The 25,453-nt window shown below is 36.1% G+C and overlaps 1 protein-coding gene across 2 annotated transcripts in view; it reads right to left on the minus strand.

Moving 5' to 3' along the window:
• LOC150092887 (ubiquitin-conjugating enzyme E2 G1-like) overlaps window positions 1-25,046 on the minus strand; it is a 138,923-nt gene extending 113,877 nt beyond the window's left edge. For both annotated transcript variants that reach the window (XM_090413435.1, XM_090413436.1), the window contains exon 1: window positions 24,980-25,046. In XM_090413435.1, coding sequence (XP_090269561.1) covers window positions 24,980-25,025 — 46 coding nt within the window. In that variant the 5' untranslated portion in view covers window positions 25,026-25,046. The remainder of the gene's footprint in view (window positions 1-24,979) is intronic.
• Between the last annotated feature and the right edge of the window lie 407 nt (window positions 25,047-25,453).

Genomic DNA, 25,453 nt, shown 5'->3' on the forward strand with positions numbered 1-25,453 from the left:
ACTCGCAGAAGCAGCTGTAGATACAAATGCTAATTCAAGAAGAATTCAGAGGCCCTTTTGTCTTAACCCAACCTAAACTGGAATGACTAAATTAACCATTCCAAAGTTTGGGAGATTCTGATCTTAAACTGCATTAACTGATACTATATATAACAGTTTACATCTGCCCAGTCAAATGGATTTAACAGTGTCATATCATAATGGAGAGATATCAGGGAAACTAGAACTACCAAGGAGGGGGGGGGGGGAGTGGATATGCGAACATCAGTGAGACAGTTGAGTGTAAGAATGTATATAATGTACCCGAGCCAGCACTAAGGACAAAAAATGGGATTGGGTCATTTAGAATAACGCATCAATATAGGTGGGACTAAGGGATCACTGCATTTCATGTATACTAATGCCAGGAGTATTAGGAACAAGAAGGAAGAATTTTTGGCCTTGATTGGCTCTTCCTGGCCACAGGTTATTGGCATTAGTGAAACATGGCTGACAGAAGATGATATAGTTAGTGGAATAGAATGTGTAGGTTATAGTGTGTTTAGGAGGAACAGAGAGAATAAAATGGGAGGAGGGGTATTATTGATGATAGCTGATGAACTGCAGCCAAGGAGAATTGAAGTTGTATCACAGGATAGTGAAGGGGGCTCATTTGAGGCTATGTGGTGTGAGATTGAGACTGGCAGAATAAAATATACAGTTGGGTGCTGCTATAGGCCAGGTGATGGAATAGATGGTGGAGATAGTATGCATAAACAAATTGATGAAATGAGTGGAAGGAGGGTAATTATTATGGGGGATTTCAACTATGGTAACATTGATTGGAAGGAGGAGAGGACACATGTGAGGAAGGAAACGGATTTTATTCAATTATTAAGGGATAACTATCTGAGACAGCATGTAATTGAAAATACTAGGGGTGTGAGAGTGCTTGACCTGGTAATAGCATCTGAGAATTTGACTGTAATGAATATGACCATGTTACCACCTATTGGTGAGAGTGATCAAGGTCTTGACCTGGGAGGTGGCTAAAGGTGTGGAATTTTCGATTAAGACAGGGTATATGTGGAATTACCATGCTGGCAAGTACACAACTGCAAGGGCTGGACATCGATAGAGCATGGGAAGTGGTCAAGGAGCATTTACAGGAGGTTATGGCTGATTGTATACCTAGGGTCCGAATAGTAAAACAAGCAGGAGTTAAATGGATGAATAACACCATTAAGCTTGAGCTGCAAAAAAAGAAACAACTGTGGAGGGAATTTAAAGAAAGGGGTGACCTGCAAGCACACGAACGGTATAAAGTGCATGCCAGAAAGGTAACGAGTGTGGTAAAAAAAGCAAAAGCGGATTATGAAAGGAAACTAGCTTTGCAAGCAAAAGAGAATCCCAAACAGTTCTTTCAATATGCTGCAAGCAAGGAAAAAACTGTACACGGCAAAATGATTTTAAGGAATAATGATGGTAAGGAGGTCACTGAATCAGTTGATATAGTGGAGTTACTGAGCGCGCACTTTGCAAAAGCATATCATTAGGTGGTGACATTGAAAAAATGAAGGAACCATTAGTTCATACGGGAATAGTGATGAATGAAGTGGAGGTGACTAGTCTATTACTGAACCTTAATGTGAACACATCTGTGGGATTGGATGGTATACCGGCACGGGTCTTGCGTGAAGCGGCTAAAGAATTATCAGTGCCCTTGACCATGTTGTTTAATCTGAGTCTCAGGTCTGGTTTAGTCCCGAAGGTGTGGAAAGAGGGGAAAATAGTTTCACTGCATAAAGGAGGATCCAAGACAATGGTTGCAAATTACCGACCGATCAGCATATCAGGAGTCGTTGTCAAGGTCTTGGAGAAAGTAGTTAAGGGAAAAATACAGGAATGGATTGATGAAAACAAGATACTGTACAGGGGACAGCATGCTTCAGTAACTTGCTCGAGTTTTATAACAAGGTGACAGCTGAACTGGATAAGGGAAATGGGTTTACAGTGATACTGCTGGACCTGGCAATGGCGTTTGACAGGATACCACATGGAATACTAATCCGTAAACTACAACATATGGGAATGGATATAGGGTTGTGAGATGGATAGGTGGTTGATTGATGGAGAGATATCAAAGAGTAGTTTATTCAGGAGTAGAGTCCAAAAGATGGCCTGTGACTAGTGGTGTGCCGCAGGGTTCTGTTCTTGGACCACTGCTGTTTAATCTGTTCATTAACGATACAGGGAAGGATCTAAGTGGAACAATTCATTTGTTCGCTGATGATGCAAAGTTGGGTAGCTCAATAGGGAATGCAGAAGATGTCAAAGTCTTGCAGGATGACTTGGATAGATTGGAGTTCTGAGAATGGATGTCAATTTAATGTGACAAAATGTAAGGTTATGCATTTTGGGGTGAAAAGATTAGCAGCAGTATACCACATTGGTCGAGCTGTACTCCAAGAGATTGATGAGGCCAGGGACTTGGGAGTGTTGGTGGATAGGGAGATGAAGTTTAGGGGGCACATTGCAAAGGTAGCTAAATCAGCTCATCAACTCACTTGGTTGTTGAAAAATACCTTGGCGAGCAGAGACAAGCAAGTTATTGTACCTCTGTACCGAGCCTTAATAAGACCTCATCTCGACTACTGTGCCCAGATTTGGTCACCTCAGTTCCTTCTTGATGGGGAGGAGGTGGAGAGGATCCAGAGGCGAGTGACTAAGATGATAACAGGTCTATGGAATGAACCATATAAGAACAGGTTGAAGATTTGTGGGTTGCAGAAACTAGTTGATAGGCAGAGGAGGGGAGATATGATTGAGAAATTCAAATTGCTAAAAGGGATTCTATAGGATTAATTCAGAAGATATTTTTGAGATCAGGACTGGTGGTGGGAGAACTAGGGGACACCTATGGAAGCTGGGCAAGAGTGTGGTTAGCAGGGGTGTTAGAGCTGGGTTCTTTACTTTTAGAGTGGTAAATGAGTGGAATAATCTGCCAGAGTCTGTTGTGGGTGCTATGACAGTGAACGAGTTCAAGGCAAGGTATGATAGATACTGTGAGAATGTAATCGCATAGTTGTGTGGACATGATGTTTAGGGCCTCCCTCGATGAGTCTAAGGACTCCTGGAGTTGCCCGAAATAATAATAATAATTTCTGGTGTACAGTTCTTGTCATAGTTGGGCTCCTTTCATAATTCATCATGTATATCAAATCCTGGTTTTAGTTCTGCACTGATGATGGAATAAGAAGAAAAAAAAACTTTTATGATAAACTTTTTAAATGTCCATATTTCTTACTCTATCTTTCCTTGTTTTTACAAACATTGTCCTTAAAGGTCCTGAAGAGCAGTCAAGTTTTCATTACTCTTCAAGACTTGCTCAATGAGTCTAATAACATTAATGTTTACATTTTCTTTACAATTTAAAACCATGCTTCTTACTATTAATATCTTACCGATAGTTCTGTTTCACACTGTTCCATTTAGTCAGTTTCTTCTGTAGTTCTTTTGAATGTGACCAAATCACAACATCTGCAAAGATAGCTGTTTCTCCTTTCTGGTCATTAACCATATCTAGAACTATTCACCACCACAAACAGCAATGGAGATAAGTTATTTCCTTTTCTCAGTCCATTATTAAGTATAAACCATTATGAATTATCAAATTTAGTCCAAACCTCCCCAGACATATTCCATTATCCTTTTGAAGGCTTTTTCCAAATTCTTAATGTCTCTCCATCATTGCCCTCAAAAATCAAATCAATAGTTGATGCCCTTTTCTAAAGCCAACTGCTCTTACCATAACCATCCTCTATTTTATCTTATTCTTTTATAAATCTTTGCACAATGACACAATAATGTTATCCCTCTATAGTTACTAAACTTTCTTCTTTAACCTCCTTTATATGTGATAATAATAATGTGCATGGTCCAATCACCAGACATTACCTTCTTTCTCCAGATTAATTTGGCAAGAAAGGAACTGACAGAGTTTGAAAGAGGTGTTGTAGGATGCTTAATTATTCAGCAACCTGTTGAAAAACTGGGCCATCCCTAGTCAACAATCACTGATACCATACTAAGATGGAAGCACATGGAGTAGTAAACTGCAAGTGCTACATGCAGTGGACCCACACACGACACTTGCCAAACATGACGGTGGGGTGCTACAAAGGATAATATGTAAAAACCACTATTCATTGGCCAACATGAATGCAAAGTTTCAGGCATCGACTGGAACATCAATCTGCACAAAACATTCAGAACCAATGCTCACAAGATGGGTTTTCATGGTAGGACTGCAATATGCAAGTCCCACATTATTATCCAAACCAACATGCAGCATTGTCTTCAATGGTACAAAGAGCATGTACAGTGGGACATTGAAGCTTGGAAAGCTATGTTAGGTGTGATGGATGTCTAGTGAACATCTCTTACAGAGTGTATAACCACAACTATGAAGTTCCAAGGTGGCAGTGTGATGGCACGATCCTGATTTTTCTGGTTTGGCCTCGGACCTCTGTTTGTGGTGCCACAAACACTGAACTCTGAACATTCTGGATAATGCAATGCTTCCTACTTTGTGGCATTTCTATGGAAATGACCATTGTCTCTTTTGACAAAACAATGCACTATATCATAATGCTGCTGTAACTGCATCATTTCTGCACATGAGCATCACCACACTTGACTGGCCTCTGCAGACCCCTGATCTCAATCCTGTGAACATTTGTGGAATGAACTGTAGTGTTGGGCGAGGTCAAGGGACGTCCACCCCACAACAGTCCACGACCTGATTACATGCATACAAGAAGAATGGTCCAAAATTCTCATTAATCACTATTGTATGCTTGTGGAAAGTATACCTAGTAGGATTGTTGCAGTCAATGCAGTGAAAGGAGGTCCTACATGTTATTAAGGTGAACCTTATATATTCACCTGCGCACGCTGCTCGGAAAGAAGTCAATGGACACCATAGTGTAAGGGACAAACAGCCATGGCATTGTGTATACACACACACTTATTTTTTTTTTTGCAAAGCTCTTTATAGCAGTGGTGTTCAACCTTTTTTACTACGTGAGCTACTTTTCTATAAGTTATTCGGCAATCTACTCTCTTATATATAAGTTATTCGGTGATCTACTCTCTTATATAGATCACGTTCCCCCAACCTGATATCTCATTACACACAATTAAAAACCTAAAAAAATACACAACTAAAAACTTTATTTGTGTATTTAAAAATTTATTTATCACTTTTAATTATTTTAATATAACAGAAAAAAACATATATTGGAATAAAATATTTATTTCTCTATTTTGGAAAGCCAAAGTTAGAAAAAACAACAGATTGATTACAAACTCACAAGTTACAGGAAATGCTGGTTGATTAAAAAAAAAAAAAAAAAAAGAAGTTAATGTGAAATTTGGCACTGTTTGGACCTCGCAATATTTTCATAGTCAAGTTGATATGAAGAAGTGGCCAATCGCAGACAATCATATAAATGATCATTTGTAATTTGGTTTTTTAATTGATTTTTTATGACAGTCATATTTGAAAAAGCAGATTCTTACAAGTATGTCGATCCAAAACACAACAGAATTTTTCACGCAATATCAGTTAATATTGAGAATTTTTCATGTGCATACTTCCAAATGATTTCATTGTTTACTAATTTTAAATGTAAACTATTCTGAATATTTATTATCTCAAGTTCTACTTCAGCTTGGTTTATATAAAACAGCCCACTAATTTTATTTGAAATTTCTGTGATGTTCAAGTTTTCTTGAAATGGATTTAATAAAAGATACAATCATTTCATTTTTATTAAAATCTTTAAATTTATTTCTTCTTCAACTAATTCTATTTCACGAATAAATTCTTTTAAACCATAGCGAAGCATTTCTTGATTTTGTTCAAAAAATGTTAATAAATATGGGAGATGTCTAAATCTGCGGTCATTTATATTTTTCTTTAATAAAAGTAAGTATTGTTGGAAAGTTTTTATTGAACTTAACATGTCAATTAAATTTTTATCTCTACCTTGTAACTCTAAATTTAAACTGTTTAATTTCGTACAGAAATCTACTAAAAATGGTGAGTGTAACAACCATCTTTTATCACTCAATTGTGGATAAATATCTCCTTTTCCATCAAGAAAATTTTTTATATCGTTAATTAATACAAGAAATCTTTCTAAAAATTGACTTCTGCTGAGCCAGCGAACATTATTGTACAACAGAAGTTCCCTATCATCATCTGCCTGTAATTTAAATAACCGCCATTGCAGGGCTTTTCCTCGAACAGAATTTACAATTTTAAATGTAATATCCAAAACATCTTTTGTGTTTAATCTTTTACTACACAGTACTTGTTGGTGAATAATACAGCGGTACGTTAAAAAATCTGGATATTTGTCATCGTTTTTACATAATGAAATGAAGCCTGATTTATTACCTATCATTGCAGGAGCACCATTGGTAGTAATAGACACAAGTTTAAAAAGCAGAAGTTTGTGTTGTTTCACAAATTCATCTAATGCCAAAAAAATATCTTCTCCCCTAGTCCTTCCCAATAACGGTATAATTTTCAAAAGTTCTTCTTTACTTGAATAATCATGAAATACCATGTGAAAAATACCATTAACTGAGTAATATCAATGAATTCATTTGATTCATCAAATTGTAATGAAAACGCAGCACACTGGTGAATGTCTGACATTAACCTGGCCTAGAAACTTTTCTCCGGCAATTGGAACTCTTCCTTTCGGCAATTTGAAACCTTGTCTGTGGCCTAGAAGTAGTCGCTCTCTAGCGTCGTCTCGAACCGAGAAACTCTTTTCTGGAAGCGGGAAACTCCTCTCTCAAGCAACATGGATCCGGCAGTCTCTCTGACAGCGACTCTGGACTGGACGGTCTCCTCTCTGACAGCAATTCTGGAACCAGGATGCTTTCTGCTTGCTTCAGTCCCTTTTTATTAGGCCTCCCCTGATACCTCGCATGAAGTTTGGCAACCCCCAAAGAATTGGTACGAGTCTTTCATCTTAAGTTTCAAGTTCAGCACGCCTTTTGTTCTCCTCCGCTTTCTTTTGATTGTAAGTTGCCGGCCACTGGAAAGTTGTGTGAACTCTTTCTGACTGACTTCGGAGATGTTTACACTTAGAGCCTGCAAGCCTTTCTCATACATACAAGTTTCAATAACAATCTTTCTAATGCCACCATGTACAGTTTCAGTGACAAAAACATGCCTTTGTTTTTAACACTTTAACATATTCTTATTAAAGCAGTATATACAGTTAGCTTCAAAAGAGTTATTTACAAAAACATCTAATACAAACTATACCGAGACAAACAAAGTTTATTTTTTTACAATATTCAAAATTTAACCTAAGTAAAAAATCAATGTAATGTGCTTTGGAATATTTAATATTTAAGCTAAAATCGAGTTTTTACACTTTGCTTATAATTGTATTCACTCGGCTCGCTGTATGACTTCCACTGATCCAAATTAATTTACCCGGACTTAAGTATTGACCAGAAAGTGACATTAGCAGTTCTGGAATCCTATGGAATTGATAAAACACTAATAGCTATATTAAAAGATGTTTATCAGAATGCAGTCAGAGTTAGAATAGGTGATGATTTGGGGAAATGGTTTAAAACAAGCAGAGGTTCTAGACAGGGAGACCCAATATCACCAAGCATTTTCATCGCACATTTAGAAAGAGCAATGGACAAATTGAAGGAAGATGCCAAAGGAATATCTGTACACGGAATGAGAATTAACAATCTGAGATTTGCATATGACATTGTTATTATTGAAGAAGACGAAAGAGAACTACAAAAAACACTGAAACTGTTAAATGAGGAAGGGAAGATATCTAGGCTTGTTATGAACTTGGAAAAAACAAAGACAATTGTATTTGGTGAGAAGAACATGAAACAAAAGATACAAGTGGATGGACTGGTATAGAAAATGTAGAACAATTCACATATTTGGAAAGTAAATTGACATATGACAGACTGTAAAAAACAAATAAAGATCAGGATTACAAAGGGAAGAACAAATCTGAAGGCCATGGATAACATCTGGAAAAGTAAAGTGATCAGTCTGCAAACAAAACTAAGAGTACTGGAAACATGCATCTTCAGTGATGTACTGTACTGATCTGAAATGTGGGTAATAAATAAGGAATCAAGAAAAAGAATTTTGGCATTTGAAAGAATGTCAAATTTTTTTCTTTCTGTAACAAGTTACAGGAAGATTCTAAGAATACAATGGGTACAGAAAATCACCAATGAAGAGCTCTATCAGAAGATACAACCAAAACAGAATCTAATGCATTACTAACTATTATAATAACTGAATTAACTCATGTAAATTATTCTTTATTCGTAGAATTTTCACCTGAGTATCACAGGCATCATCAGTACGGGTCTAATTAAAAGGCTAATTAAACAATAACTGTTATATTCACAAAGCGCCACCTAAGTAGCTAAGGTTAAATTTCCTAAATTTATTTAATTATTAAATAATAATTATTTAATAGTAATTTTAAATTGTTTTTTAATTTTTTATATATATATATAAATATATATGTGTATACAATTATATGTTAGGAAAGATTTGCTGCTTTATAAAGTACTATCTCCCACAAGGGGGAAAGACGTAGACCATTGGATCTGTTTAGGTTAGGGGAGTGAAGTAATGTTTCACATGTTTCTTTGTATAGCCGTTCCATTAGGAACCGATTTTTGTGAATGACTTTTGTCTTGTTCAACTTAACTCTATGTCTGGTGTTGATGGCATGTTCTGCAATTCCAGACTGTTTGGGTTCAAGGTACTGGATGTACAACTGGTGTTGTTCTAACCGGACCTGAGCAGATCTTCCTGTTTGTCCGAAATATGATAATCCACACGAGCAGGGAATCTGGTAGACACCTGGATAGCTGAAGTGTGGGAGCTTGTCCTTTGGAGACATTAGGAATGTGGAGATTTATCTGATGGGTCGAAAAGCCACATAGATATTTAGTGGTTTTAGCACCTTAGCTATGCGTTCACTAACCCCGTGTACATAGGGAATAGGTATATGTGTAGGTTCTTCTGTACTTGAAGAGGATGTTGGAGCACGACTACTTAAAGCTCTTTTTATGAAGGACTTCTTATAGCCATTGGATATGAAGGAGGAATTAATATACTGTAATTCTTTTTTTAAAAGTTCTTCTGAAGAACAAAAGGAGTTGGCTCTATGAACTAGTGTTTTTATAGTACCTGCCTTTTGGATGGGATGGCGATGTGATTCAGCATGGATGTACTGGCCTGTATGAGTCTCTTTCCTATAGACTGTGAATTGTAGATAACCATCTGGTTGGCGAAGAATCAAGATGTCTAGAAAGGCTATTAATTCTAGTAAATAAGCAGTTAGCCTTTCTAGACCTCTTGATTCTTCTGCTCAGGTCCGGTTAGAAGAACACCAGTGTAACATCCTGTACCTTGAACCCGAACAGTCTGGAATTGCAGAACATGCCATCAACACCAGACATAGAGTTAAGTGGAACAACACAAAAGTCGGTTCCTAATGGAACGGCTATACAAAGAAACGTGAAACATTACTTCACTCCCCTAACCTAACAGATCTGATGGTCTACAGAAGAACTTTTGCAGCGTAAGGATATGAAGGATATCTCCCCTTGTGGGAGATAGTACTTTATAAAGCAGCAAATCTTTCCTAACATATAATTGTATACACATATACATTTATATATAAAAAAAATTTTAATTTTTTAATTACTGTAATTAAATAATTATTATTTAATAATTAAATTTAAATTCTTAAAAATAAATAAAATAAATAAATAAATAAAATAAATAAATAAATAATAATAATTAAATAAATTTAGGAAATTTAACCTTAGCTACTTAGGTGGCGCTTTGTGAATATAATAGTTATTGTTTAATTAGCCTTTTAATTAGACCTGCACTGATGATGCCAGTGATACTCAGGTGAAAATTATACGAATAAAGAATAATTTACGTGAGTTAATTTCGTTATTATAATAGTTAGTAATATGCCTACTCACGGTATTTCCTTACTAAAACTTAGAATCTAATGCAGAAGTTATAAAACGGAAGCTGCAATTATTTGGACATCTGTAGAATGAGTGAGGACCGGAATATAAAGACATTTATGTTTGGTATTTTGGATGATTTAAACAGAAGTAGTAGACCATACAGAGAATGGATAGACAATATAAAAGATTGGTGTGGAATGGGTGTACAAAAACTGCAACACTGTGCACTGGACAAAGAAAGGTGGAAGAAGATAGTGAAACAGAAATCAGAAATCAATGGGCAGTGAGCCCATTGATTTCTGATGCCTGTTTGTGATGATGAATACACTTAAAGCAAATTAAAAATAATACAAAATAATGATAAATAAAATATGTTTTCAGTTTAATTAAATTTGTAAGTAAGGAGGAATACACAAGAGATTGACCAAAAATCGCTCTGCGATCGATCGACGGGTTGAACACCCCTGGTATATAGTGATAGCGAATCATTTTCATCAGCTGGTTTAGATTACTTTCCACCATGTATATTAGAAGCCTGAAGTAGCTTACAGCTCCTCATAACTGATTATAAACAATTCTATTATAATTTTATCTAGTCTTTATGAACTTCCAAAAAAGTCTTATTTTTTGACTTGACTGTTTCTTTAACTCTTTCATTCCATAACGTGTTTTTTTTCCCTTTTGTGCTTCCACTTAGCTCTCACTATTTCCAATAATCTAACTTCCCACTGATAAGACCTCAGTTAACTGATATGGGAAGTAACCCTGTGCCAAAATGAAGAGTAGTGCGAGTTCTGCTGCATTATGGCATATTGAGAGTAACTTGAGAAAACAAAAATTACGTGAATCCCATATAGTCCAACACTGTGGTTGGGCTAAGTGTCAGAGCTCTTAGCTACTTCAGGCTTCCAATATACATGGTGGGAAGTAATCTAAACCAACTGATAAAAATTATCCACTATCACTACATACCAACTGCTTTTATTATACAAATAGTTAATCATGGTGATACTTCACACACAACTTTATTGTTTACTTATGCTAGTATAAAATATAGATGAAACATCTGTTAAGTATAGCCAGTGAAGAATTTAGGTATAGGCCGTATAGGCCCGGGCCTAGAGTGGCAAATTTTGTGGGGCGGCAGAAATTTCTGGGCTCTCATTTTTGTAATTATATTTATATTACGAATTTATGATATAAATAGGTTATGCATGTAAATCAACATGTTCATTAAATATGGGGGGGGGGCACTTTCTGCAGGCCTAGGGGCAGGAAATACCTAAATATGCCACTGAGTATAACATAGTAGTGTTATCAGTGGATAATGCTGCTGTTACTAGAAAACTAATGGTACTAAAAATACTCAGTTAAACAAAAGATACAACATGATTCAAGTAATAAATAACCTCACAGGATGTGGTTGTGAATGAGGTAAACATTACCACTAGATGGTGAAAATGATCATGAGTACAGATTTAGGAGATGACCTTGTTCTGTTTGGCCATCTCCTAAATCTGTACTCATGATCATTATGCCAAATTATAAGGTGGGCAAGAAGTTCCAAAGTCAACTAGAATCAATACAAATAAGTTGTAAGCTTTGGGAGAAAAGAGGTTGGCAGAGCATGGGAACTGATTAGGAAGCACCTCACACATGCAATGAATAACTGTATACTAAGAGTTATGCAAGTAAATAGAGCAGATGTAAGGTGGATAAAATCATGCAAGCAGAGTGGACAAGCAAAAAGTGACAAGCAAAAAGAAGAATTATAGAAAGACAACATTAGTGGTTAACTATGGTAACAGAGTGACCATGATTTAATGAACATTTTATCAGTGTATCATACTGGTGTAACTAATGCCAGCCTGGTTGGCCAAGTTTGGTACTTAGAGTAGGATATCTGTTCTCCAACCAACAGGCTGGTGTGTGTGTGTGGGGGGGGGGGGGTACATGGATATTAGTGACTGTCTTTAGGTAGAAGATGAATTTCATCACCTGGTGTGAGCCCATTCCTCCACTTATTGGAGACCTGAAGTGGCTGAAAAAACTCCATGTATGGTCTCTAGAGCAGGATTTCTAGACCAGGTAAAAAACTAATAAAAATACAAAAAATATATAAAATCAATAAAAATTGGAAAACAAATCCTTAGACCATCCATGGTATAAATGTATTATAGGTTTACAAATAAACCTTTCATGGGTGGAAGCCACATAAAAAAAAAAAAAAAAAAAAAAAAAAAAAAAAAAAAAAAAAACTAATGCTGTGCAACATGTAGAAGACGCAAATATTTGGAGAAAGGGAGGTGAATGAATCAGAAATATATCAAGTGTTGCTGAATTGGATGTTGATAAGGCTGTAGGAATGCAAAAATTTAATGAAATTTTTGCAGTGGAGAATATTTCTAAAAAATGGAAAGAAGGCAAAATAATAGCATGCCACAAGCATGGTTCTAGCACAGAAACATTAGCAGATGAATAATGTTTGAGCTTTAGGTCATTGTGTATCCGTCACTGTTTCATGCTACTTTGTGTTTATTTTACTTAATTAACACAATTTGTATTAGAGCCTTAATGTTAACAAACACTTACATATTAAATTTCTACATTATTTAACATTTGAATAAGATAAATGTGACAACACTAATTATCATTATCATCCACAAGGTCACAAAAACTATTATTATTGTACAGACACCTCCATGGAGTCTGAAGACCCATCGTGGGAGACCCAAACTAGTGACACGATATCCATAATACCTATATTTGAACCCATTAACAAACAAAACACTCATGACTGACCATGGCAACTAATTTCATGGGTCCTCCATGGTGTCCAAAGGCTCGTTATGGGAGGCCCAAACTATCATACCTTGTGTTTCCTCAAATCAGCTCCCTCCTCTCTCTCTCTCAGTGCCTAGAGTATATAAAGTACCCTTGTTTCTGCAAATTGGGTAGATCAGTGACCATCCGTTTAGAAGAACACAAATTGTACATCTGCAATCATGACTATGATCAATCTGGCCTTGCAGACCATGTATTGGATACGACCAACAGGATCTCCTGAAAGAAAACCACCATACTTCATGGTAAATTTAAAAAGGAAAGACTGTTTTCAGAATCTGCAATGGCCCTCGGAAATCAACCAATTTTAAATAAATACGGATGCATAATACTACCCAAAATTTGGGAATCAATAATTGTCAAAGGTCCCACTTTACATCCTAGGCCACCTACAAACACCCATAGAGAGTGCACAGCTAGATACAACACTTTAGAGTCACCCATGTCTTTCATTTAGTAGTGTTGTCTTCATGTGTTTTACAAGAGTTATTTGTAATTCCCATAGATGTCTCAGTGACAGACGAAATATTGGAAGCATTAAAATTAGTTTTTAATCCTTTCCTAGTGCTGTAAATATTCCATTAAACCTCCAATATGAGATCTATCACACCTCTCCTTGAACCCTTTAACAGATAACACACTCACGACTGACTCTGACAACCCATTCTATTCATTCACCAATCTAGTCCTCACACTCTTTCTAACCACACTCACATTCAACTTCCAGGAATGATCTTTTGTTCTGGCCATTTAGCCAAGTGCAGAAACATTTCCCCTGCATCAATCCTATAAAACCCTTTAAGTAACTTCAATGTTTCTTTCATATTTCGTCTTTTTCACCTATCAGCTAACTCTGCAACCCACAAACCCTCAAGCTATTCTCATTGGGAGCATTCCACGGAGCATTCACCATCTTGGTCACTTGCCTCAGGATCATCTCCACCACTCCCTCATCCCCCAAGAAACTCAGATGACCAGATACAAGCACATTAATCCAGATGTGCTTGTATCTGGATTAATGTGGACGAATATGGAGACATACACAACTTTACATGTCTCCATATTCGTCCATACTAAAACAGCTTATTTAAACCATCCCTAGCTCCACATTTCCTTGATTAACTATTACTCTACTCAATTTTGCACCATTAGCAAACAACTGAATATTTTCCTTCAGATTATATCCTATATTATTTATGTACAAATTAAATAATAGAGTTCCTAGCACAGAACCATGCAACACAACATTAGTCATCTACTTTTTTCTGGATTCAGCTCCCCCATGTACCACATTTTGGTATCTGTCCATCAGCCACCCTCGTATCCATAAGACTACCATCATATCCATTTCCATTTATTCTCTGATCTCTATACATGTCATACCAAGCTTTTGAATTCATTTACTATTCCATCTCTCTTCTCCTCTTCCACATAAAAAATAATGGTTTCTAATGTACTGAAACAAATGACCTATGCATTTTTGGAAATTATGGAGACAACTACCGTGTTTGAATAAAAACTTTAGTTTACTATTACTAAAATTTTACAATTCGATGTTTCGACCTTCATGTTAAGGTCATCTTCTGGAGCGTACAAATATACACAGGAAACAAGCTATACCACAATCATACTGGTTCGTTAAAGACGCTGACTAACCGCTACCACAATTGTTGGCCTGACCTCTAATGGAAAAAAAAAAAAAAAAAAAAAAAAAAAAAAAAAAAAAAATTATTCAAACACGGTAGTTGTCTCCATAATTTCCAAAAATGCATTCGGATCACCGTGCAAGCCTAAAAGAAAGAAATGACCTATGCATGTGTTTGTCAAACAGTAGGACACCTCTGCTCTAAGAGTGTACAGTTATATTCTCCACAGTCTGTGCTTAAACAGAGAAATATGCCTGTATCATTCTATTGTCCTTCAAACAAAATCCTTATATATCTGGATTTGTGACAGTCAGCACTATCCTGTTGAAATGTGTGAAGATCTTTGCACAAAACTTAAACTGACTAAAAACACACGTACTAACCACAGTAATGACTATTTAATTCGTAAATATTTCATCCCAAGTATCTTGGGACATCAGTATAGTAGTTCAAACAATACTAGGAATAACATACAGTTAGGGCGCATGATTACAATGGAATCATAATATGCGTGCAGTAACGTGTTATAGAAGTAAATTAAATATAACTGGAAAAAAAAAATATATATATATATATATATATATATATATATATATAAAGATTATTTTACACAAATTTGTATGACAATTTCCCATACTTTAGGAATAGTAAGAACGTTGTTGCGGTTTAAATTTGGTCTGTTTAGTAGGGCTTCAGCACTTTATATAAACGTTCATATTTATATAAAGATCTGTGTAAAAGTTTCGACTTCTCTCAATGGATCCTATGGTTTGGATTTTCAATTCCGTGCTGGGAGAGACCAGATTTCTGCAGTTTGAAAAGACAAATGTGGTCTTGATGTTCCGAGATGCATTTCTGAATAGACCTACCTGTCTGACCAAAGTAAGACAATTTGCAGGAGCATGGGATTTCATAAACATCAGGTAACATCAGAGGTGAGAGATAGTAATAGTAGTGAATGTATCTTTCATGTTCTTCCGGGCGGATGTTCACTGATCTTCCTGTTTGCCCATAATAGGCCAAGTCACGGTCACACGGAACTTCATACACTCCTGGGTGTGCTAAAGGGTGAAGTTTATCCTTAGACAAGCGGATCAGAGTTGCCAGCTTGACATGGGGTTTGAAAGTGGTGCGAAGGCCATGTTTCAACAATACTTTGGCTATCTTTTCGATGTACTTCTGATGTAGGGAATAGAAATGGTCATGTTGTATTCTTGTGTATTAGGGGAGGGCAGAGTAATGGGCCTATGTAGTATTTTATCTATTTTGGGGATTGTAGCCGTTGGCTAAGAACATATGGCGCAGGTATTGGAGTTCAGTGGTCAGAGCTGTATCGTTAGAACAAATGGCTCTGGCTCTGTGTGTAAGTGTTTTTAAAATGCCGTACTGTTGGACTGGATGATGATGTGATTGTTTACGTAGGTATCTTCCTGTGTGTGTAGGCTTTCTGTAAATAGAAAAAGATAGTGATCCATCTGAAAGGCGGGTGACTAATGTGTCAAGAAATGGTAAACAGTTATTTGATTCTTTTTCTACTGTGAAGTGAATTTTGAGGTGTTGGCTGTTTAGGTAGGTGACAACAAAAGCATCCAAATGGGCAAACAGGAAGATCAGCGAACATCCACCTGGAAGAACATGAAAGATACATTCGCTACTATTACTATGGCAAGTCGGGACTGGCAGACCACACTTTGAACACTCCTTCACACAGGATTAGATGGAGGAAAACGAATGTGCTATTTAGGAGTTGTTATAGATCTGAAAGATTATTTTATGAGTCAGCAAAGGCTTTGAAGAATTCTCCCAACCTTAACAAATATGGCTGCATTAATTTGCCAAAAATTTGCGAGATGGTTATCATAAGAAAAACTCCTGGATAACTGCTTTTTTTTTTTTTTTCATTAGAGGGCGCCAAAAAAATAGGACTTTAGATCTTTTGTCTTTTGCAATTATATTGTTTCACTCACTCACTGTCGCGTTTACAAGTGTGTTGTGTTATGATGATGCCGAGTTGAAAATTAGTAAAAAGTGTTTTGTGGTGTTGTTAATACCCTACTACACAGACCAAATTTAAACTGCAACGATGTTCTTACTATTCCTGAAGTATGCGAAATTGTCATACAAAATTGTGTAAAATAATCTTTATATATATATATATATTTTTTTTTTCCCCAGTTATAATTTACTTCTATAACACATAACTGCATGCATATTGAGATTCCATTGTAATCACGTGCCCTAACTGTATGTTATTCCTAGTATTGTTTGAACTACTGTACTGATGATGTCCCAAGATACTTGGGATGAAATATTTACGAATTAAATAGTCATTACTGTGGTTAGTATGTGTGTTTTTAGTGATGAATTCACCACAGGTTGTTATATAAAAATGTTTCCGAGGATGTCACAGTGCAAATGACACTGTAACTGTGACAAAATTTTCTTTTATTTTGTGTGGTTCTTACCTATGAAAAGTTTATTTGTAATCCTATAGTACTTTCATAATGTGGATGAGCTAAGGATTTTTTTTTTCTTCTAATTTTACTGATTTTATATATTTTTTGTATACATCTCAAAAGGATTACTGGACTGTATAAAGATAAAGTCCAGTAATCCTTCTGTAAAGACCAAACATGGAACTTTTTTAAGCCACTTCAGGCCTCCAATAAGTAAGGTGGTGGCACACTTGGTGATGAAATTCATCTCCCACCTAAAGACAATCGCAAACAACCATACCCATTGCAGGATTCAAACTTGCAGCCTGTTGGTTGAAGGAGAGAGGATATGCTAACCGCCCAATCAACCAGGCTGGCAAATATAGTGTTTCAACAATTGTGCAGTAATGTGCATTTATACAGCAAATATAGTGCAACAGTTGTTCAGTAACATACCACAAAATATGCATCCTCACACTAATGCATAAGTACTACTATGCTTTTCAGAAAGGACATTGTAAATCCTAACTAAATAAACACACGTAAAACCACAGTAATAGGTTTTTTAATATGTAAATATTTCGACCTAAGTGTCTTAGGATATCGTCAGTACAGTTGGGAACAATAGTAGGAATAACATACAGATAGGGCGCATGAATACAATGAAATCCAAATGCGTGTAGCAGAGCTTTCTAGCGTTAAAAAAAAAAAACATTACATTATTTAGATTACATTAAAGGAGACCTCCACATAGCCTATAAAGGAATGCGGAGAACCGACCAGGGCTTCTGACCTAATGTCCAATCCTCACCTTCTCGTGGTGCATCTTCTTGGGTATCTACTTGGATACTCAACAGACGAGGATGGCCTGGCAATTTGGGATTTAGCCGACCAAATTGTATTCTTATTGGTTAAACCAAAATATAGAATGATGGTACAGCATGACAAAATTTCATGCCGGCTGGGGCATCGCCCGGTTAAACAAGGCCCCCGTTGTTTTCGCCAGGGAACCAGGGTGAACAGCGAAAAGTCAGCTACTGGAACAAATCTGAAAATAAATCCCAACTCAACATCATCAGAGTTAAAGATCGGTACTACCAACGTAAGAAGCCTGAATGGCAAAGAAATGGAGCTAGCTGAGGAATTAGATAAGTACCAGATCGACATAATAGGGATGACTGAAACAAACAAGACCAAAACTGGTGAGATCTTTCTGAGCAATAAATACAAAATGTTATATTCGGCAATGACAATCAAGGAAAAGAAGGAGTAGCCATAGTAGTCAACACAAAATACGAGGCTAATCTTCTTGAATGGTAGTCAGTCTCAAGTAGAGTAATGTGGGCAAATATGAGAATGGGGAACTGGACAATGAGACTTATTTGTGCCTATGGTCCCACAGAAGGTTCTACTAAGGTAGAAGTGGAGGAATTTTTTGATGCTTTAGAAAAAGCAACTGACACAATGAAAAATTGTCCTTGTTGGGGATCTAAATAGCAGAGTAGGAAATGATTGTGAGACATACAAAAATATTTTGGGAAAATTTGGAGAAAAGAGCAAAGCTAATAATAATGGCAAATATCTGTTGGATTTCAGCTCAGGACATGGACTGGTTATTACTAACACCATGTTCCAACATAAAAATGTGCACAAATTCACATGGAGAGAAGAGGCTAGGAATAAGAAAAGTCTCATTGACTATGTTATTGTTGATAGTGATGTTTTCTCCCTGGTGCAGGACAACAGAGTGTACAGAGGATTGGAAATTGCAAGTGATCACTATTTAGTCTTGAGCAGAATAAAATTGAATTTCATATTGGAAAGAAGAACATGTAAGAAAGTTTTAAAGCGAATAAAAGTTGAGCAGCTCTCAGATATGAACTGTAGGCTAAAATACACAAAGATTATTGAAGAAAAAATGAAAGAGTTTGAGAACAGGAATCAAACCTTGGAGATTCAGTGGCAAACTCTGAAGAAAACATTGATTGATTCTGCCAGAGAGGCATGTGGTGAGGTTATCTGTAAGGATAAAAAAATCAGAACTCCCTGCTGGACACAGGAAGTTAAAGAGGCAGTGAAGGAAAAGAAGAAAGCATACCAAAAGTTCCTGTCAAATAAGTCAGCTTGTGCTCTTAGAGAATATAGAGACAAATGCAAGAATGCTAAACACTGTGTAAAACTAGCTAAACAAAAGTCATGGGAGGACTTTGGCAAGAATATAGAAAATAAATATCAAGAAGGTGGCAAAATATTCTGGAGGTTGTTGAAGAAGCTTAAGAATGGAGGAAAGAGTGCTGTAAAAGGAATTAGAGATGATAAAGGTGACATAAAAATGGGAGAAAAAGATATCCTTGAAGTATGGAGTAATTACTTTGAAAAACTGCTAAATGAAACAAGCAGTGATGACAGCACAGTGGTAAAAAACACTGACCAGGCATGCATTCAGAAATACATATCCATACTGGAAGTAGAAAAAGCCATCAAAGGCTTGAAATGTGGAAAGGCAGCAGGAGTAAATGATATTCGACCAGAAATGCTGAAGTATGGTGGTATAAGAGTCTTACAGTGGCTGCACTGCATAGTTCAGAAAGCCTGGACAGAGGGACGAATTCCCAATGACTGGAGTAGAGCCCTCATAGTACCCATATATAAAAAGGGAAATAAAACTGCATGTGAGAATTACAGAGGTATTTCCCTACTGAGTGTTCCTGGCAAGATCTATGCAAGTATACTTGAGAAACGGTTGAGAAGAATTGTGGAAGAAAAGCTTGGTGAAGAACAAGCTGGATTCAGGCCAAATAGAGGCTGTCAGGATCAGATCTTCACTTTATGACAAATAGTCGAGAAAGCATGGGAATATAACAAAGATCTGTATTTAAGTTTTGTCGATCTGGAAAAGGCATATGACAAGGTGCCAAGAGAGAAGCTATTCAATACGCTGCAGTTATATGGTGTCAATAGGGCATTATATCAAGCAATACTTAGTCTGTATTTGAGTTGTAAGTCAGCAGTTAGAATTGAAGGAAGTACAAGAAGATGGTTTAATGTTAAATCTGGTGTGAGACAAGGATGTACATTATCCCCTCTGTTATTCATTATCTATATGGATCACATTATGAAGGAAAGTGGTATTAAACATGATATCAAAATTGGAGATGTTAATGTCAGCTCTTTGCTTTATGCAGATGATGTTATACTTCTAAATAAATCTGCTACAAATCTGCAAGATTCTCTGACTAAATTGAATAGCTGTTGTAATAGATATGGTATGAAGGTCAGCAATAAAAAGACAAAGACAATGAAAATAGGCAGAATCATTGAAAATGTCAACTGTGTTGTGAATGGAGAACCTGTGGAACAAGTAAAACATTTCAGCTATTTAGGCACGATTTTTACAGAAGATGGTAAATTAAATATAGAAATAGACAACAGAATAAGCAAAGCTGGTATAGTGGGAAGTCAATTGAATAAATTTATATGGAATAAGAGAGAAATTAGTCGGAACACTAAATTAGCTGTATACAAGACTGTGTTCAAACCAGTTTTAACTTATGGATCTGAGAGCTGGGTCAGAAGTAAAACACTTGACCAAAGACTAGAGACCGCAGATATGAGAGTCCTGAGAAAGATTATAGGCGTGAACAGATGGCATCAATGGCAATATCATATTAAAATCGAGGATATTAGGAAAGAACTTGACATTGTCAGCATCCAGGAATGTGTTAGCAGAGCTAATCTCAGGTGGTATGGTCACTTAAACAGAATGGGCGAGGAAAGATTAGCAAAACAAGTGTTCTCTGCCAGGTTGGCAGCAAAACGACCTAGAGGAAGACCAAGATATAGGTGGATTGATACTGTACAAAGTGCTTTAGACGATAGAAATATAAGATCTGATAATGTTGGAGTCTTGACAAGTAACAGACTGATTTGGAGGAAAATTGTAGATAGGAAATTAATAATGATGTGATTTTTTCATGTAGTACTATCATATCCTGTACACCCCTTGAGGATACATGGCAGGAATTTGATGATGATGATAAAATTTAATTATTTTACACAATTTTGTATGACAATTTCCCATACTTTAGGAATGGCAAGGACATCATTGCGGCTTAGATTGGGTCTGTGAAGTAGAGCTTAGGCACTTTCTTTATATAAACGTTCATGTTTGTATGAAGATCTGTGTAGAAGTTTGGTATTTTCCCAGTGGATCCTATAGTTTGGGTTTTCAACTCTGCGTTGGGAGAGGCCGGATTTCTGCATCTTGATGAGACGGATGTGGTCTTGATGTTCAGAGATGCATTTAAGAACAGATCTACCTGTGCCCATAGTACGACCATTTACAGGAGCATGGTACCTCGTACACGCCAGATAGTAACAGAGGTGGGAGTTTTTCTTTAATCAAAGGTAATAAATTGTAGATCTGGTTGATGGGTTTGTAGGTCGTAGCAAGATTGTATTTTTTTATAATTTTTGAAAGTCGCTTTGAGATGCCTTTGACATACGGTATGGGAATCTTATGGGCTTGTTCTTGTCTAGGTTGATGTGTGGAGAAGTGGCTGATGATTTTTTGAGTAGTTTTAGGATTGTATCCATTTAGACTGGCTGTGAATACAATCCTAAAACTACTCAAAAAATCATCCTGAATGATCATGATCATCCTGAATGGATACAATTCTAAAACTACTCAAAAAATCATCCTTCTCCACACATCGACCTAGACAAGAACAAGCCCATAGGATTTCCATACCGTATGTCAAAAGGCATCTCAGAGCTACTTTCAAAAATTATGAAAAAATACAATCTTGCTGCGACCTACAAACCCATCAACCAGATCTACAACTTGTTATCTTCGTCTCAAGACAAACTCTCACCTCCGTTACTACCTGGATTGTACAAGGTACCATGCTCCTGTAAACTGTTGTGCTATGGGCAGACAGGCAGATCTGTTCTTAAATGCATCTCTGAACATCAAGACCACATCCGTCTCATCAAGCTGCAGAAATCCGGCCTCTCCCAACATGGAGTTGAAAACCCAAACCATAGGATCCACTGGGAAAAGACCAAACTTCTACACAGATCTTCATACAAACATGAAAGTTTATATAAAAAATGTGCAGAAGCCCTACTTCACAGATCCAATCTAATCCGCAATGATGTCCGTGCCATTCCTAAAGTATGGAAAATTGTCATACAAAATTGTGTAAAATAATTCAATTTTGATTTTTTAATGTAATCTAAATAATCTAATGTTTTTTTTGTTTATGCTGGAAAGCACTGCTGCACGCATTTGGATTCCATTGCATTCATGCACCCTATCTGTATATTATTCCTAGTATTGTTCCCAACTGTACTGACAATGTCCTAAGACACTTAGGTCGAAATATTTACGTATTAAAAAACCTATTACTGTGGTTTTACGTTTGTTTATTTAGTCATGAATTCTCCATAGGTTTCTTTATATAATCATTGTAAATACCATTGGAAGCAACTGCATACTGCCACTAGGTGGTAGTGTTATATTCAACAGAAGTCTAAAACTATTTAGTGTTTCAGAAAATGCCATCCCAACACTCTTCCAAGTCCATTCCAACACATAGAATGTCACTGATTGTTAAGTATTAATGTTCATGTCATTGAATGTATGGACTACAGCTCATCCATGAAATCCCTGCTGATGCAATTTTATATATTGACACATGTTGGGCAAATTCTTCAATGATTCAGCAGCAAATATGGATGATGCAACAACACCTAATCTTAGCCACTTTATGTAAAATACACCCACTTATGTTATCACATTCCAATCTATGATCTTTGAAAAGCAGAGAATATCCTGTGTCCATCATGTTACTTTTCTAGTACTTTTATAAAGTTTCCAAGTCTATGTAACACTAGAACAGCAATTCCTTTTATTATTATTATTATTACCCCAAGACCTCATGGAGTCAAAGACTCATCTGGGAGGTCCTTTTATCACATACATCTCATCATACAGTGTCTTAAACACACTCAAACTCCTTGCAGACACCACACTCTCAGGTAAGGCATTCCAATCATTCACAACTCTGCATGAAAAAAACCTGCATCTCACTCCCCTACTCACACCTTCTTTATACAGTTTCCAGGGATGGCCTCTGGTTCTCCCCTGATATTCCACTATTCTCTGTACAACTTCTCCACCATTGATCCTATAACAACCCCTTACCAACTTGTAGGTCTCTATCATATCTCCCTTCTTCCTCCTGTCCACCAGACTCTGCAAATTACATCATCTCAATCTTTCCTCATACTCGACATTATAGAGGTCATAAACTACCTTAGTCAGTCGCCTTTGGACCCTTTCCCAACATCTCTTCATCCTTCTGAAAACCCGGTGACCAAATCTGGGCACAATAGTCCATGTGTGGCCTAATCAAAGTCTTATACAACGAAACAAGAATTTGCCTACTTCTACACGTCAGTGTCCTCTGCATAATTCCCAGAAGCCTTTGTGTTGTCTTCACAATTTTGGCGACATGTCCCCTAAATTTTAGATTCTTATCCACTATCACCCCCAGATCTCTTATTTCCTGTAGTCAAACAATATATCTGTTATTAATAAATATGCTCTGGTAATCCTCTTTGCTCTTTTCCCAACTTTGATAATGCATCCATCCCTATTTATTGTTTACTTTCATTCCTAAATCACATCTTGTCAGCTTCCTCCAGTATAATTTTATGAATTTTCTATTCTTAAACTACACCAAATATTTTAAGTTTATTATGTAAAAATGAAATATTTATAAATGTTACAGTGCACATCACTAACATATACATCTAATCCTTCTAAAGAAAATCTCAAGGGAAAACATGCATGTTTATACATTTCTGTACATTTTTACAAATGCACAGAAATGATAGTTGACTGTTCACAGTGGAGAGAAATTAGTAACAAATCCCATGAATTTGTCATACAATATATCCAATATGATACATCTCAAAAGAGTTAAAAATGTATATGCTTGCATGATTACTAATCTTTAATACAGAATTTGCATCAGCTCCAAAGCTCAAGTGCCAACATACAGCAGCAGTATTGGCATACAGCCAAATGGATGCTGGCATATCCACATCTTGTGTTTGTCTGAACTATATTCAAGTTTTTATGGAGCCACTTTCCTGTATAGAAAGTACGGTTTTTAATCAGCAGAATGATAATAAGATCGTTTTATGGGCTAAATCCAAAAATTAAAAGGGAAATACTATTTAAAATAACTGAGATGATGGATGTTAACAGTATAATGTGTATTCAGTGGAATCATCTGCAGCATTTTACCCATCACATGCATTCTTACAAAGGATGTAACAAGAAACAAATCACCTGTATACAAAGATATGTAGCTGATTTTACGAAAAATGCAATTGTTAAGAATTAATTGGATGACACAAAATTAGGTTAATAATTTCACATTATGGTGACATTATTATTAATATCTGATACATCCATCTCTGGCCCGGTGCTAACGTCATTTATAATATGTAGATTGTAAGAAAAACAGAACCCAAAAAGATTTCTCTGTGGATTGCCATCAACAAACATTAGCAACAAAATATTTAATCAGTTTTATCTTTCCCAAACGCCTTCAGGAGTGCTTTATGTTCTAGGCCTATTAAGGAATCTATTTATTGCAATTTAAATACTAACAATTTACACACAGTGATACACAAAATGGAAAAATATGAACTTAACAAAAAAAAAAAACTTTGCAATTATGAAGCTGTGCAAATTATAACTAATTGTGTGCATGTTTTAAACGTATTACTAGAAAAAACACAGCTGGGCAACCAACGATTACATTCTTGATAAACGCTACGCCACTTGATTTAACAAAACCTATTATGAGGTCTCCTTAAATTTCTCAAGCACTGCCAGCACGGAGATATTTGATGCCATACGACTGAATTAAAAATTACCTGACAATTTAGCAGAAAAACAAAAGCATTAAACCTCACCGTTTAACTGTTTTCGAAGCAAAAGAGCAGACTGTTGCCCTGCCATTCACGCTGACTTACTATGCTAGAACTGAACAATAACAAGTAACTAAATAAAAATAGCATTTAGACAGTAGACCACGCATGCGTTGAAAACATATGATTAAGAGTTTCCGGTTTTCACACAAAGATATTTTCGTGTATTTTATTTATACATTTTTAAGGATGATCGTGTAATTCCTCTTTCATGTTGCATATTTATACATGAATCCAGTTCTTGTTTTGAAAAATTTTAAATGTTAACTAATTTAAATATCATGCGTTTTTTTCTTAATATTAAATTTAAGAACTATAATCATAGATATATAACTGAGTATATATATATATATATATATATATATATATATATATATATATATATATATATATATATATATACATTTATATAGTTATCCTACATTATATATATGATATATATATATATATATATATATA

The sequence above is a fragment of the Typopeltis vanoorti genome, chromosome 24, assembly GCF_054136105.1.
Source record: "Typopeltis vanoorti isolate ZY-2024b chromosome 24, IOZ_Tvanoo_1.0, whole genome shotgun sequence".
Lineage (NCBI taxonomy): Eukaryota > Metazoa > Arthropoda > Arachnida > Uropygi > Thelyphonidae > Typopeltis > Typopeltis vanoorti.